This window comes from Podarcis gaigeae (assembly GCF_964106915.1).
Source record: "Podarcis gaigeae genome assembly, chromosome: 1".
Lineage (NCBI taxonomy): Eukaryota > Metazoa > Chordata > Lepidosauria > Squamata > Lacertidae > Podarcis > Podarcis gaigeae.
Window position 1 is genome coordinate 22277255 of NC_139678.1, and position 17043 is coordinate 22294297.

At 41.8% G+C, this 17043-nt stretch overlaps 1 protein-coding gene across 2 annotated transcripts in view; it reads left to right on the forward strand.

Annotated features, from left to right (window-relative positions):
* The window catches only part of ITPK1 (inositol-tetrakisphosphate 1-kinase), a 121255-nt gene that overhangs the window by 84975 nt on the left and 19237 nt on the right, over positions 1 to 17043 (forward strand). For both annotated transcript variants that reach the window (XM_083737035.1, XM_083737036.1), the window contains one exon: positions 3878 to 3995. In XM_083737035.1, coding sequence (XP_083593161.1) covers positions 3878 to 3995 — 118 coding nt within the window. The remainder of the gene's footprint in view (positions 1 to 3877; positions 3996 to 17043) is intronic.

Below are 17043 nucleotides of genomic sequence, written 5' to 3' on the forward strand. Positions count from 1 at the left end.
TCTTATAGTTCCCTTCAATGTAAGTCATAAATTTGTTCCAATCGTTAATAAACTGAAGGGCTCCCTCTGTTTGTGGAAGGGACTGAGACCCAGCAGAGGCTTCCACTGTGGGAAGGGAGGGGGTACTTTTGCCATTCCCTCTCTTCCTCCTTGGACTATTTCCTACATCTTTCCAGAGAGCATCCCAGTTCTCTGAAGCAGCTTTTCAAAGGATGTTCAAGAGGAAGGAGGAACTGGAAAAAATATTCGCCATCACCCTTTCTTCTGGCAGCAGCATCCCATGAGTGGAGTTCGTCGTTAAATCCATGCCTATTTTTTTATTTCACTACCAGATCACTGGTAGATCAGAAACGGGCACCCATTTTAACATTTTTCATCAAATGAGATGTCTCAGGTTTGAAGAGTGCTGTAGCCTTTGCTCTAAAATGAGCAGAAATGCCCTCTGTTTGTGCCAGCCAGCCCATAAGTGAACTCCCATTCGCAGTAGGATTACCGTTGCTCTATATAATCTTCATTCCCCATGCGAAAATAACTTGAGCCGTTCTCCCAAGGGATGTAGCATTTAGCTAGCTGCATAAGGTGGTCCGTATTCTGAACCAGCCTTTACTCTGTAGGCCTAAGAGAAGGAGAGATATAGAGTTGGAGGAATTCAAGGTCAAGCTAAAAATAAGTAATGCCTTAATATAGCCATTTTATTTTGCTGTTGCTCAAAGGGGCATTTCCTTGCTGCTTTTTTAATTTAAAAAAAAGAAAAGCTACATATTTCTCTCAGTGACATGGTCACACAGCTCCTCATTTATAGCAAAATTGCCAGAATCCCGAGATGGCTGTATATCTTGTGCCTTTCTCCCCATATGTAAAAAGAAGGTTGTTAAAGAAAGCTTGTTCCTAGTAGCACAACAGGTCCTTTCCTCTTATTTTTTAATAGCTGAAATTGGAATTGTACAATATTCTTTGGAACTATCTCTGTTGCAGGTCATTTCCATAAGGAATTGAAGGCTAAAAGCTAGTGTCTGCCTAGCTGGTTTCTTGAAATCATCCTGTTGAAAAGATAGTTTCATTAGCTTTAGTGTACATCTAGAAGTTGGTTTGTTTACAACTAAACATTTTAAGCCTACTATTTTGGAATTTGGAAGGAGAGGTGATGCTGAGAGTCTCGTCCTTTTGTTTGACTCTCACCTACTGCTTTTGCCAGGAGCAGTTGGTTTTCCTCTCTCCTTGCGTTTCTGTGGTATGAGCCCCATCTAGGGATTTGATGAATTAAGTCTGTTTTCCAGACTTCAGTTCCTGTTGGAGTACTTGCTCTTGTTATAACTCCTCCACTTAGGCAATTAGGGGGGTTACTCTGGAGATGGAGAGTTTTTTATCGGCCCTTTATGGATAGTAAAGGAAAGCTAGGACTTAAATTAAGACTAAGCAACCTTTCGGAAAATTGCAAGATGTCGTCACTACATCTCAGGCTGTGCTTCTGTAAAGTCTAGTTACCATGGGCTCTTTTGTGGCTCTTTGATATCTCAGCAAAAGAATTAAATGCAAAAATAATTCAGACAAGATTCACATGGATAGCTGGTTTTGTGCCCAGGGCCAGTGCATCACAAATAATAATTCTTGAAAAGTTTTTTTGGGTTTTTTTTAAATACTTTGTTTAAATGACAAATCAATACCAATAATATGTATTTTTTAAAGGAGTTTAAACAAAAGCCAAATAGAATATCTTATGAGGGGTTGCTTGCAAACTGGGGAAACTGTTGTGGGTATCACACACATGCACACCCACACCACAACCAAGTGCACATAGCATCCCATTTGGTACACTACAATAGAATGCTTCTTTCAAGCTGGATTGCAGCAGGAGGAGGAGACCCTGTGGGAAAGCCATTATGGGTATTGTTTCTAGAAAAAGAGGTGCCAGAACTCGCCATGAGCACCTCCCTCTTTCTCTTAGAATGGCAATGAAAAATTCTTTGTTGTTGTTGTTTTTTGGCATGCCGATAGGCTCGCTCATATGTCTTATACTGTATGTCTTACTAAACAACGGTCTTGAAATCCAAACAAAGGGCAATCTAGGTCTGTGTTCCTTTTGGTTTGGCTTGTGTGTAGAAGATAAAGGCAGAGGGACACACCTACAGCATCTGGGTCAGGCTGATCTTAACCCAAGAACACAGCCCTTTCATAAGTTTTATACGGAGGTGCATGTAATATGATTGGTATGTTGGATAAAACAGGCAGATGAAGTGGTGAAAATGTTTGTTAAGGCAGGCAGAACAACTGAGAAAGTTGAAGTTTTAGGATCATCGGAGAAGACTGGCTTAATTTCGAGATCAAGAGACCATTAGTCTGACACCTTAATCAATGAGAGATGATTGGGATGCATAGTTGTCTGCGCAGCGGAATCTAGTGTTTTTAAGCATTTTCATAGACTTTATTTTTGTTTCCCTAGTATACACAGGAAAATAAGTGTGTTTCCTTTTTTTCTTTCTTAGTGTGGGTTGTGACTTTGCTGAACACTGTGGTTCTGGATTAATGATTATCGTAGGATGTAATATACTGGAAACCCTGTTGAGCCTAAGATTAGCCTCACTTCCTGTATCCTATAAAGCTTCAGGTAGAACAGGGATGGAGAAGATGTGGCTGTACTAACTCCCACCCTCCCTTGTCATTGGTTGTTTTGGCTAGAGCTTATGGGGGTTTGAGTGCAGCAACATCCAAAGGCCTACAGGCATCCATCGCTGAAGTGTGGGCTCAGCAGGACTCGCTGTATGCCTTTAAGCTCAGACATCAGACTGATTTTAGCAGCTGTGGTGTGGTCCCTCACAATTTGGAAGAGCCTTCTAAACCCATGCCAACAGTAATAAATCTCTTAAGTGCCATAGCAATTCTATTCAGCTATACAGATGACATTGACTTAAGAAGAGCTATGCTGGGTCATACCAAAAGCCCATCTAGTCCACATTCTTGCTTCCCATAGTGACCAGCCAGACACTTCTGTGAACTCTATTAGCCATTGATAGGCTTCTTCTTCTTCTTCTTCTTCGCTGCAAATTTATTGATTAATTTATTGATTGATTTATCTGTTGATAGGCTGCTCAAGCACTTTGCAACTTCAGTTTTCGAGCATCTTGGAAGCCGAATGATTCAGAACCCAAATGCCGAAAACCCAGAAGTGAATGCTTCCATTTCGAACGTGCCTCAGAAGTTGAACGGCTTCCGAGGCGTGTTTCTCCATTTTTCTCAATGGAATTGAGAAATCCAAAACATCCATGACAAATGACCGACCAACCTCTGCTTTAAAACCTCCAATGAAGGAGAGTCCATCACCTCCCGAGGGAGTCTGTTCCACTGTATCCTCTGGCCAGGAGTGCCCTTCATAAAATACTGGCGGTTCTTCTCCCAAGTATGTAGGCTGCACCCCACCCTCATTTGACTCCTCAGCCAGACCCTACAAGGCAATGGGTCATTACGGTGCCTTGAATGCCCCTTGATAATGGCCATATGTGGTTTGCGTGTTTGTATTTCTGATCACTCTGATCTGTTGGTGTTCAGCACATGGGACAGTTTGGCCAACGTTTCAAGGAAAAATATTTTTTACACTTAATGTATATTTTTAAATACACAAAGCAAGAGGTGCTATAGACCTCGACCCTCCAATTTTGGTTTGTGGCTGGCAGTCCTAGCTTCTCTTACCTAAACAATTGCTGTTTTCAGAACAGCAAGATAAATTGGTGTGAAACATGAAATTTAGAATTGTCAGTGTTTGGTAAGCTGAACTTTTAGTGTCCTCTGTTGTGGCACTCTTATTCCCATCATTCATCTAGATTCCAGCAAATCATTTACCTTCATATGTAACATTTTGTGCCATATTTCTTCATTCCCATAGGAGTATATTGATGCTCACCCTGAAACCATAATTTTGGACCCCCTTCCTGCTATCAGGACCCTGCTGGACAGATCGAAGTCTTACGAGCTTATTAGGCAAATAGAGACCTACATGCAAGGTAAGTCCCTAGCATTTTTCACTGGGTATTTGAGTGTGAAGGTGGGGGCTGGGATTGATACCTGGTTGGAAACATAGTCTGCATTCATTGATGGCTAAGTTCAATACTGACAAATCTAACTGCTCATCATTCATATCTGGATCTATCAAGCCACACTGGACTTTTTTTTTGTCTATTTACAACTTAAGACAGTGATTGTCTTCGCATGTCACCAGTAAAAAAATATTGCTATATTATTTGCTTTATTCTGTCTGTTTCCTACACAGCTCCAACCCTTATTTATACTAGCTATCTTAATACAGGTTCTGTTACTACCACATTTGGTATGACATGGCACCAGAGACCTCTATCCTGAAGTAAACCATGCAGAGCAGGTCTGAGGAGGAAGGGTAGAAGTAGGGCTTTTTTTCAGCTGGAACTCACCAGAACTCAGTTCTGGCACCTCTCAGGTGGGCGCCATTGCCATTCTTAGAGAGCAAGGGAGGTGTTCATGGTGAGTTCCAGAACCTCTTTTTCTAGAAAAATAGCACTGGGTAGAAGGATGACAGCAGTACATCTCTGCCAATCAGATTGCTCAGTTACAAAGTGAACTCAACCGGCCACTGGATGGCCACTATGAGAACAGCAGGCACTTCTTATTTGGGGCAGATGAAGAGATTTCGGTAGCAAATAATTAGGACCTTGAGTAATATTGCAGAAGCATCTTATCTAGCTTTGTGGAGTTGCTCATTGAACCTTCAGTGCTGGAAAATATTGTATCTTTAAGGGGCTATTCTCAAATTTTATAGATGCTCAGAGTGTGTCAACCTTTACACTTTTAAAAAAAATTTAAGGAAAGCATTTCACATTTTAATAGATTAATTGCTGTTCCATGATTTTGAGCTGCTACCTACATATTTATTGCATGGTTTTGCAAAATGGGGTGAAGTTTACCTGTTTGGCTACAGAAGTGTGGAGGGGATCTTTACAGTTGAATCTTTACAGCATACAGATCTTTCAAGTATGCTGGTGGTGTTAATTGTTTGAATTACTATGTATGTTTTTCTCAAGACGAGAGTTATTAGAAAGGGTTGAATGATTGGTTAGAGGTGAATGAAGCATGAAGTGATGAATCTGCTGAGGTTAGTGCTGCTTGAGTTGACATATTCCATTTCATTTTTATTTTTTGTCTTGTACATGTAGCTGATTTAGGAATATGAGCTTTTTCGTGCTCAGTGCAGTAGCAGTTTTCTTTGAAGTATGTCATCTTGTCCCATTACACTAATTTTATCTTTGCTGTTCAATGAGGCTGTGTTGCTAGCTATGCAAATGAACTTATTGAACTTCCTAAATAAAGTGCATGCCTTTGGGGCAGGAAATTGAATACATATTAAGGTATTTGCATAAAGGTACTGTAAGAAAGTGTGCAGCTTGCAGGCAGGCAGGATTCTGTTCCAGTATCTCTACTAAAGGAAGGTTTTATGATCTGTGTTTACCTGAAAATCTGTTCAAGGTTGACTATGCTTATAAAATGAATTTGTAAGTAGATTTTATTCTAGAGATTAACAGATTGCAATCCTCCTGAAAGGTTCTTTTTAATGGAAGTAGGACAGCGTGTTGTATCTTAAAGACTAATATGTGTATTGTACCATAAGCTTTCATGGGCCAAAGCCCATTTATAATGTGTCTGATGAAGCAGGATCTAGCCTGCCAGTAAGTTCCATGTGGTTGATGAGCCCAAGAGACAGGTCCCTTTCATGGAATATACATGTGACTCCCTCTCTGGTTGTGTTCAGACAGACCATAAATTTCAAACTTCGTGTAACTGAATGGGGCTGTTGGTCTACAGTGTTTTAACTCTTGCTGTTTTCATCTATGTCAGGCACGTCCAACTGGTAGATCACTGGATGCCTGGGTAGATCACTGGTAGATCACTGGTTCCCCTCAAAGAAGCTCAACAAGTTTGGCTGCCCTAAAAAAAGCTGAACATTTTAGCCCTGCACCTTCAAAGAATGCGACTTCCTAAAAAAAGCTTAACAACTTTGACCTGAACCCCAGTTTTGTACTCTGTGAGTGGATCGCAGTCCCTTGGGAGTTGGCCACCCCGATCTATGTTATATTGGGTGGTTTAAATGTATTATATGTTTTTATTTAAATAGTTGTTTTTTATTGTTTTAACTGTGAACTGCTCTGACAGCTCCTTTGGCCCTGAAAAAGATGATGTATAAGATTACTTAAATTGAAAATGTGTGTGTTGCATTATAATGAACGTTGGCCAAGTATGGCCACCAAGGCCAGTCCAAGACATCTTGCTGCCTGAGGCAAAGGACAAGATGGCGTCTCCCTCCATTACATTTACAAAAGCCAACCAGACTAACAGTTGAATCTGAGGGCAGCAGGGTAGCTTAGGGGGTGCAGGTCTTGTGACACACAGAGCTCTGTCTGCTTGCTGCCCCTCAGTATCTGCTCCTTGAGGTGACTGACCAATCATGATCTCACCTCTTCCTCTTACAAATTTTTTAACAGCAACAAAAAAAATGAGGAGGAAAAATACCCTTTATGGTAAACATTTCTTGTATAATGATCTTACGAAAGTGTGGTAGGGTTCAGTCCACTCTACGGCCAAAATTGATCAAGTGGGAGATTATACTTAAGCTTTGGAATGCTGCTACTTTGGGGACATGCTGCCACAAGAATTCTTTTTCTCCTGCCAAAACACGATCTAAAGAATTGTGCTGCCTGATTAAAGAGCTAAACCCTTGTAACTCCAGGGGTATTACTCAGTTCTTTTACATAATAGTATCGGGTACAATTTAAGATTCTTGCCTGACATCTCTTGAAAAACAAAACGACCTTCTACCAAACAGATATTAAACTAATACACCCCAGGTTTTTCACACCCACAACTAACATGCAACAAGGGACTAACTTTTTAATTATTTGCAACGGAGGCCTGCTTTTGTTTCCCTCCTTCTTATTTAAAAAAGCCACTGAAGTTCTGTGGAACTTCAGAGTTCTCTAGAACACAGTCTTAAAACAATTGCTCTTGTTCAGACATTTAGTTACAGTAAAGTGCCGGCTGTTTCTGTTTTATTTATTGCACTGTAGACACAAGAGGATTGTGAGGTCTGCGTTAAGTTGTGCCCTGTTATCCAAAAGAGGATTGCTTGCTTTATTACAGTTATGAATTGAGTATTTTCTTAGATAATCCTGTCACTGCCGTGGGCTATCAATAACTAGCACTCCTGTGCTAGGATTGTGTCATGAAAAGCAAGTACAAGATGAATGGAATTACCCAGAGTGCCATGTTCTACCTGTAGCTATTTTCACCCTGTTGATTAAATCCAAAGCTACATTTTGGGGCTACATCTAAGAAAGAAAGAGCTGCTTCGTGATGCAAAGGGAAAACAGATTAAAGAATTCTTGCCTCCTGAACTGACCTCTTCTTCTCTCTTACATGCTTCCCTTTCCCACTCATCATTTGAGTGATTCGGGAAAGCACGATTAGAGCAACATTTTTTTTAATAATAATATTTCACGGCTGACTGAGAAATATCTAGCTACTTCTCTTTCTAAATTAATTGCAATGCCTTTCCTTCAACAAAGATCAGCACATTATTGACTTTGTGTCTGGGGCAACCCAGCCTGATGGGCAGAGTATACATATTATTATTATTATTATTATTATTATTATTATTATTATTATTATTTGTGTGGATCTGGTTAAGTTAGGCTCTGTGAATGCTTCATTTTTGATAACGACTGTTCTTTCTCTCTCTCTCTTTCTCTCTCTCATCGGGTTTCTTGACTGTTCTAAAGGCTCCTTTTATTTCTGATAACTAGGGCTGGTTCACCTGAATAAAGGCCGCTGGAACAGTTTCTCCAAAATAATGGAACTAACAACCAAGTGTGCCTGTGATCCGAAGAGACCCTGACCCTTTGACAAAGCAGAATCCCTTACCCAATTTCCTCATCTGGCTGTAAGCTCTCTGAACTATATTGAATACCAAACGCTGCCTTTCCCCAACATTCAGGATTTTATCCGGGGTGGTGGTGGTTGTCAGCAGCAGTGTAATGGGCTCCTAAAAGGCTCTCGGGTATGCATGTGGAGCACTTCATATTTCCAATTGGATCTTGGCATATATTTTGGAGCAGAGTACCAATTATACTACATCATCTAGCCCAAGTACACTTGCCTGAGGCTGCAAGCAGTTCTGCAAGGTCTTAAGCAGGTAGCAGAGTTAGTAAAGGGCTCTACCAGATATCCTTCTCCCCAGATGAAGTTAGGGTACTAAACCTGGGGGCGAGGGGGTTTCTATAGGCAAAGTGGTGCACCCTATTGCTGAGTTGCACTAGTGGCTCAATCCTCTACCGGCCACACCCCTAACACCCACATGTTAGGCATGGACATCTGCAGAGGGAAATCCTGCATGTGTAGGCTTCCCTGGGAGCTGGATGTGTGTAATTGTCTATACCTGTAGGCATGGATGTCAGCACAGCCCTGTTGTCCCTTGACTGCATAACTCCCTCTTTGTATGAAGGGGTCCAAAGAGAAAGCAGTAAAATAGCACCCCTACAGAATACTTTGTCTGAAGTAGCTACTCCATGGTAAAGCTGATCCTGCAAACTCAGTTTGGGAAATGCTATTATATTTGGGTGTGGGTTTTTTTTAAAACCTCTTACTACCTGTAACTGTATTTCCTGCAAGGGAAAACTTGACTTTTGCAGCCCTGTAACATTCTGGGATTGCGGGGTCTGCAACGCTGCAGGTAACCTGATTTCATAACGTTTCTAAACTGAGAACGCTCTCAACTTTTCAAGCTTTATGGGACGAAGTCTTTACTGGCTTGAGTGACCAAGAAAGGTCATGTTTGTTTCCAAAACAAAGCTGGTTTGTTTTTAGATTTGCTACTTATTCTGATTTATTTTCCAACTCCAAAAGTTTCCATAGGCACAACTCTAAAAGATGGCTGACTAGATAGTGTCAAGGCAGTTGTTTTCTGTAAATGTATGCCTCTTTATTTTTACCCCTTTCTCCTTTCTCCTTCTTCCCCCTCTTGTTTCTTGTGATCCAGAAATAATACAGTAGAGGAGAAAGGAAAAATAGGCGTTGAAGTAAGGCTGTGATATTGAGAAAGGTTCAGATTTCTTAAATGGTCAATTTTGTTATATTACAGGGATGCCTTTTAGTAGATGTGTAGGCTTCTTAGAACTACATGCATTTCATTTCTTAGCTCCTTCCCAAGGTAAAAGAAAAGGTGAAGACATACCTTCCCGCTGTCACTAAGTGCACACACTTTCATAGCGGCAGGCTTTGATTGAAACCAATTTTCACTATCTGAGCCATTTCCAACCATTTTCAGTCCTCCTCGTTTTGATCTTGCAGGAAGCCAAAAGCATATGAGCTGGGTTTTCAAAGCACTCCATTGCGATTCATAATTAAGTGCCATTTTTGGAAGGAAGAAAATCAATTATGGTGGTTTGCAGCAGGTTTTGACCTACCGAGTAACAAATAGCTTGAGCCTTTTCCAATATAGCAAAGGCAAATCCTCTTTACTCACTTTCCCCTCAAGAATAGGGATCGTGGCCCTCCAGATGATAGACTGCAGCTCTCATGAACCCCGGCTAGCATGGCACTGACGATGATAGAAATTACTGTCCGAACAACTTTTGGAGGACTAACAGTTGCCCATCCATTATCAAAAGGATGATCTAATATTCCTGTCCTGCTTCACATCTCCTGGGGTTATGTTCTGGTGTTGAAAACCAGTTGTGATAAGTGGCCCAAATCTAGCCCTTCTTCTTCTTCTTCTTCTTCTTCTTCTTCTTCTTCTTCTTCTTCTTCTTCTTCTTCTTCTTCTTCTTCCTTTGAACAGAAAGAAACCCAGATGGCTGAATCAGATGATATTGTGCCACATTCTTGATCAGATGGCTAAAAAGCCAGGTGTGTGTGTGTGTTTGTGTGTGGTGGTTGTGGTGTTTTAAAGTCTGTCACATTCAGAGGTACTCCACTTGAAAAGACTTGCCTATCAAAAGAAGCCTTGGCAGCTTTGCACATTCAGTGGAATAAACACAGCCATGTTGTGGGGGAGACAGAAACAAACATTTGAGCCTTCGATTTTTTGGGAATGTAAGCAGAAGGCAAGTTCCTTATTCAGTGAGTATTGGCTGAAAAGGATGGCTTTCTCTCGCCTACTGGTTGGCGGTGGGGGAGGGAGGGTATCCCTCCCATTTTCCGTATAGAAAGTGCTTATTCTTGTGAAGCAGAGCAAGAAAGAAAGATCATCTCCTTCTAAAACTACTTTGGTACATTAAAGAAAATAGTAAGCAGTGTTGACCAGCAGACAAACACATTTGCAGCAAATTCATTATTCATGGAGACTGAAGAAACAGGTGCTGGGGACAGGATGTTCTTTCAACAATGACAAAATAACTGCCTGGGAATAAATGCATCCTATTACATAGGATTGGGAGCAGCAGGGAGGGGAGAGCTGATCTCTCTTTTTCATTCCGAAACAAGCTTTCAGCAGAGACATGGCTTGGGGCTCTCACCTGATTAAAACACAACTGATAAATAAACTTAAGGATTTTCTAGTCATTTAAAGCTGAGTATATTTGCACATGAATAAACAATTCCTAGGGTAAAAAACAAACAAACTACTTTTGTAGGTCTACACATGTGAAGGGGCCAAAGCTCTGTGACAGATCACAGACCAGGTTCAATTTCTCTCATCTCCAGTTAGAAGTACCAGGGAACAGAAAATGGGAAGAACCTCTGCCTGGTTTTAGGCATGTTTGAAGACTCAGGGGCGGGGTGGGGGACCTAGTGCATTGGGATGGTCAGTTCTCTGTTGACATTTTGTTGGTGACTTTTTAAATGTAATTTCTCCCAGATGCATTCTGAATATAGGTAAAGGCACTCATCTTGCTTTCAGGCCGAGTGAGCTGGCGTTTGTCCACAGACAGCTTTCTGGGTCATGTGGCCAGCATGACTAAACCGCTTCTGGCACAGCAGGACACTCTGACGGAAACCAGAGTACACGGAAATGGATTTCCACAAGACATCAAACAACCAGAAGTGCCCCCTTTGATGATCAGGTGGGGGTTGGGGGGTCGGTGTGAGGCTTTCTCTGAGATACTCCTATTCCAAGCTGTTTACACCTTTTTAAGTCAATAACAATACCTTAAACATGTTCAGAACTATCCCGTAGTTCAGAATGCATGGGACGTGGGTGGTGCTGTGGTCCAAACCACTGAGCCTCTTGGCTTGCTGATCAGAAGGTCGGCGATTTGAATCTCCACGACAGGGTGAACTCCCATTGCTCTGTCCCTGCTCCTGCCAACCTAGCAATTCGAAAGCACGCCAGTGCAGGTAGATAAATAGGTACCACTGCAGTGGGAAGGTAAACAGCATTTCTTAACTACTAGGAGTAGGATTTTTATCTGCAGTGTCACCTGCTTTGTATAACGATATCCCTTTGGAGGCACCAACTATATTTTGGTGTTCCGCGCTAAAAACTCACCTATTTGCCCAGGTACTTGTTGTTGTTGTTTTAATTAATGCTTGGATGTTATAGGATGTAATTCAAAACTTGGGAAACGCGTTCCCTTTGTTCCACTGCAGTATTACTGCACAGCAGCTGTTCAGTGTTTTCTTCTTTTCTTGGCAAGAAATAAGGTGCTGGTACTCATATGTTGATAAAAGTGCTGAAGGTGCCAGCACAAAATGGCTGCCACAAAAAGCAGAAAAAGTGGCGGCGGCGCTTCACACCAGTGAGTTCTGTCACAGAAGAAACACTGCAGCTTTTACATGCTAATAACATAATTTTGGTCTCCTTCTCCCCCCCCCCCCCCCGGGGGGTGTCCTTTGTATAAAATCAGGCCAGTTCTGGTGTTGAAATAAAAAAAGATAACACAAAAATATTTATGCAAATGTTCTAGATACATTTATATAGAAAAGGACCCCATTCTGGTAATTTGGGGTGATGCGTTAAGTTCTGTCTAGCCAAACTTTCTGCAAGCTAAATTTGAGCTTGTAAACAGCTGAAAAGAAAAACAAACTGAAGTCTAGAAAGGGATACTAAATAACTCAGACAGAAAGGAAATAGATTGTCTAATAAATCAAAGCCTATTTTATACAAGCCATACTGGACTATGGTGAGAAGTGTCCAGATTGTTGAATTTAGCTGTGTTTCTTCTCTGAAAAGCAGCCAGAATGTCAGCTCTCTATTTGATTTACCTTATATTGCAATTCAGAGTCTCTTGTTAGGACAACATAAATTCAGATGAATTAAGCTGTCATGAAGCAAATTCCAGGTTTGCTGCTCTGCAATTTGAAGGAGGGGGTTAGGCCTGTTCCTGCCCATTGAGGGTCCCCCCCCCCCCCAATATCTGAGGTGACTTCCTAACACACAAGTATCAAACTAAAATTCCGAACATAAAGCTCCTGATAGCTGTGCAGCTGGAGACTGGCATTTATGGATTAGTTTTACACTGGTTTCTATTATTTTTCTCTGAGCCTATCATTTACATCAAGACAGCAAGTTAGTAAAACACACACACACACACACACACACACACACACACACACACGGTAGGAGAGCAGAAAATAATGACAATATATTTCACATCTGGCAACCAATGTGCCCCTTTGGTTTCGGATAGTACATGGGTAGAAGAGTCTGAAAATCCTGGGACGCAAGTTTTCATAGCCCTCTAGCAACTACTGTGCCTCATTTACCAGCAGTAATGTATTTAGTATTAATTCTGAAAGTGTATACTCAATTCTGACCAAACTAAACCTTTTGGTAAATAGCTGCTAGCGGGCCATGAAAATTTGTGTCCCAGGCTTTTTTGACGCTTCTGCCCATGTACTGTTGGAAACCAAAAGGGCACATTGGTTGCCAGAAGTGAATTCTTTTTCCAGCTCTCCTACCCCACTAATAGAATCAAGGCTTGGACTAGAGGTTGGTGATCTTAAAGTACTTCTACCAACGTCACGCCAACAAGGGAGAGAGGCTTATCCGTTACAGCACCCTAACTGTGGTACATCCTCCCCAATGAAGTACAACTGGTGCCACTGAACCTATTAGCATTTCAGTGCCACATCAAAGCTTTTTTCTGATTCCCTGGGCATCTTAGTTGTTTAGTCTGCCTTATTTATTTATACAAGTATTTCTATACCACCATCTCACATAAATTCCCAAGGCAGTGTATCTGCAACGCCAATAAAATATAAAATGCCCTTAAAACAATATAAAATAATTGTTTAAATGGCCAGCTAATTTTGAGAAGCAATGATAAACCTAGATAGCATCTTAAAAAGCAGAGACATCACCTTGCCAACAAAGGTTTTTATAGTTAAAGCTATGGTTTTCCCAGTAGTGATGTATGGAAGTGAGAGCTGGAAGGTTGATCGCTGAAGAATCGATGCTTTTGAATTATGGTGCTGGAGGAGACTCTTGAGAGTCCCATGGACTGCAAGAAAATCAAACCTATCCATTCTGAAGGAAATCAGCCCTGAGTGCTCACTGGAAGGACAGATCGTGAAGCTGAGGCTCCAATACTTTGGCCACCTCATGAGAAGAGAAGACTCCCCGGAAAAGATCGTGATGTTGGGAAAGATGGAGGGCACAAAGAGAAGGGGATGACAGAGGACGAGATGGTTGGATAGTGTTCTCAAAGCTACCAGCATGAGTTTGACCAAACTGCGGGAGGCAGTGGAAGACAGGAGTGCCTGGCGTGCTCTGGTCCATGGGGTCACGAAGAGTCGGACACGACTAAACGACCAAACAACAATCTTGAGAAATTTGAACTGAACAGACCTGTCAGCATAAAGACGCCTTCAAAGGACACCTGAAAGTCAAAGGCAAGGATGCCTGCCAAATCTCTGCTGAAAGAGTGTTCCATACATAGCATACAACTGGCAACACTAAATACCTGACTTCTGGTTGAGGCCAGTTGGGTATCTGTAATATGGGAGACTACTAATGGAGCTCCCCTGGATGATTTCATAGCCATTAAGAGATGTTTTAGCAAAGGTCTCACCTGTAGGCCACCTGTAGAATCCCATTCACCATAGATAATACTCCTAAAAGACCAGTGACTTCATTACTCAGAAAAAGTGTTGAGAAATTTTCTTCTGGGAAGCATTCCGAGTGCAAACTGCTATTTGTGGCAGCAACAGTCTGTCTTGAGCAGATTGTGAATAATGTCGGGACTCTGCATATGTGTATGTGTGGTGTGTGTTGCCTTTAAAGGAAGTCTCTCCTCAGTTTGTAGCAGGTATTGTACTGTCCCTTGAGTTCATTGTTGGACTGAGGGCAGTGGTTGAAAGGGGCTTGTTGTTAACATCCTTTCATGAAAGGGGTTGCTTGTTTCCCTTCAGTGGAATTCAAGCTGCTGCTCTTCCAGTCTGACCTCTTCCCAGTTTGCTGCTCTGCTGGGAAATGCTGCCCTCCAAAGGTGCAAAGACTGTGCAAATTAGGTTTATATATATATATATTAAAAAACCTCTCCAAGATGGGCACCAATGTAACCACCACCAGCAGAACCGAAAAGGAATTGGCTTCATGAAATTACCATATGTTTGATAGCAGCTGAAGCAATTCCAAGCTGTTCCACATAGACATCACCTACTGGGTTTGTGATGGTGTTGAGTGTGTGGTCTTTAATGTGTGGTTTTTTTAATTGATGTTAACATAGATGCCAACTGCAGTGCATAGCTGGTAGTTCAAAGCTGCCAAGAAAACGCTTCGCATGTTGGCTGTTGCTATGCAGTAGTGACGCAACGTTTTGTTGCGATGGCGGCTTAGAAAGAAACCGTTTCCCACCTTAGTTAAGTATTGTCACCCACAGAGACTTTCATGGTATAGATAACTATTCCTGGAATATCTTCATTCTCTCTAGAGGGGCAGGCCCTGTTTCTGAGGTTAGGGGGCAGGGATTGGCCTGGTTAGTGCTCCTGGCCCCAGTGAAAGAAGCATGTTCCTTACAGCAGGGCTGCAGAAATTTGTGAATCTAGCTGTGGCATAGATGGACCTGCCATAGAGACAGTGGAGATAGAAAATAAAGCAGCACTAGCATTTGTTTGCTGCTCTTTACAGAAAGGCCAACCACACCAGTCCCTTTCAGGCACTTACAAAATTGCTCTTTGGGTCATAGCTTCTCTTTCATCCTTCCACAAGAAGCAGTTTAACAGCGGTGTGCTGGAATACCTCTAGAACCATAGTGTTTGGTGTGACTTTTGTTGCCACGTTGATTTGACTTCTCAAAATGTTAACACAACAGGGCACATTCCACAGCGTGATAACACTAGCTTTAATATGTCTTGCCAGCAGTAGAAAGGCAGGTAACTGCATTGCCACCATAACATACAAACATTATGCACCACTGATTCTTTGTTTTTTAAAAAATCTTGCTTATACAGTACTGTCAAAGGGTCTCAAGAAGTGTGGCATGTTGGAGAATTGGATATATTTGTTGTTTTCCACAAGAGAGAGATGTAAGCACACAGAGTTTCCATTAACGGGACCTACCCACTACTCAGCAAAATAAAACAACAAACCTTATTTTTGCATTTGCAACGGTAAACTGATATAACAAAGGGTATCCTCTTGGTCTTCTAGTTCTGATTTTGCAGGTAAAATGTTCTGCCACTGAAACAAGAATTGACCTGTACATTGTGGGCGCTTCTCACAGCTGTTTATTGTGGGCTCAGTACTCGTGCATGCAATGCACACAAGTCTTTTGCAATGTCCACACAAAGACACACAAATAAATGGGGTTTGTGCAGGGGTGAACAGGGGGTAGCATTTTCTCGAGGACAACTTGTGTGGATGCTGTGAAAAGACATGAATGCATAAGCAGCAGCAAGTCCACAATAAACTGTGCAGAGCTGCCCTGAATAAGTCAGGATTTTTTGCACCCTCCTCTCTTTAAAAGAAAATTCCCTCTTATTTAGTTCTGCTGTGGAAATAGAATCTGCCTTCCAATGGTGCAAGCTTAGATGTGTACACTCAGAAGTAAGTACCAGCACTGGACTGAATACTAGGTCTCCAAGAGATTGGGGCATACAATTTGTCTCCTCTTTTCCTAATTGAGGACCACAGTGAAGTTGGTGTGGCCACAAGTTTACATGGGCGAAAGACGTTTACACTTCATAAATTAACCTACAGGCTTCACTGCCAGTGGAGATGGGTGACTTCCTCTCAGCTCAAGTCAGATTCGATTGGAAAATAAAAAAATGACTTGGCTTCTTTTCCGAAACCAATCCGGAAGTCATTCCTTCCTTCCATTCACACACCGACTCCCTCCCTGTTTCCCTTTTAAATGAGACTCACACAGCTGGCACTTTGGTCACAGAAAGAGGGGGAACAAACTTCTACCTGCCTCTCCCCTTCAGTGTGCTGGTTGCATGCCAGAGAGAACAACCCCAGTGGCCCTTGGGAGATGTAGTTTCCCCAACAGATATTGCAATCCAAGTAGCCCTTTGAGGAGCAAGCTTACATTTGCCAAACATCTGCTTATAAGCTTCATGAGGCATTTGGCTGGCCAACTGTTGGAGATAAATGCTGTGACCAGATGGATTTTTGCCTGATATAGCTGTGTCTTTAGAAGTCCTTACATTGCCCTTAGATTCCACCCCACCCACCCACTACTATTTCATTACATTTATATTCCCCAATTATCTTCTAAGAATCTCAAGGTGGTGTATATGGTTCTCCTCCTCCCTGTTTCATCCTCTCAATCAACCCTGTGAGGTAGGTTAGGCTAAGAGATGGTGACTGGCCCAAGGTCATCCAGTGAGCTTCATGGCTGAGTGAGGATTCAATCCCTGTTCTATAAGGTCCTAGTCCAACACTCTAACCATTACACCACACTGACTCTCTATTCTTGGTAGATGTCTGTTCTTAATCTGTTCTTTGTCATAGAGTCCCTTGTAACTTGATTTTTTTCTTACAGCAGTGAATATTTTGTTGGCGTTCCATGTAATCTTGGGCATGTAGACTCTTTCAAATTTAGAAAATTATTTTAAGTTTCCTTATACCTTCCAAGGGAATTGTGTGTT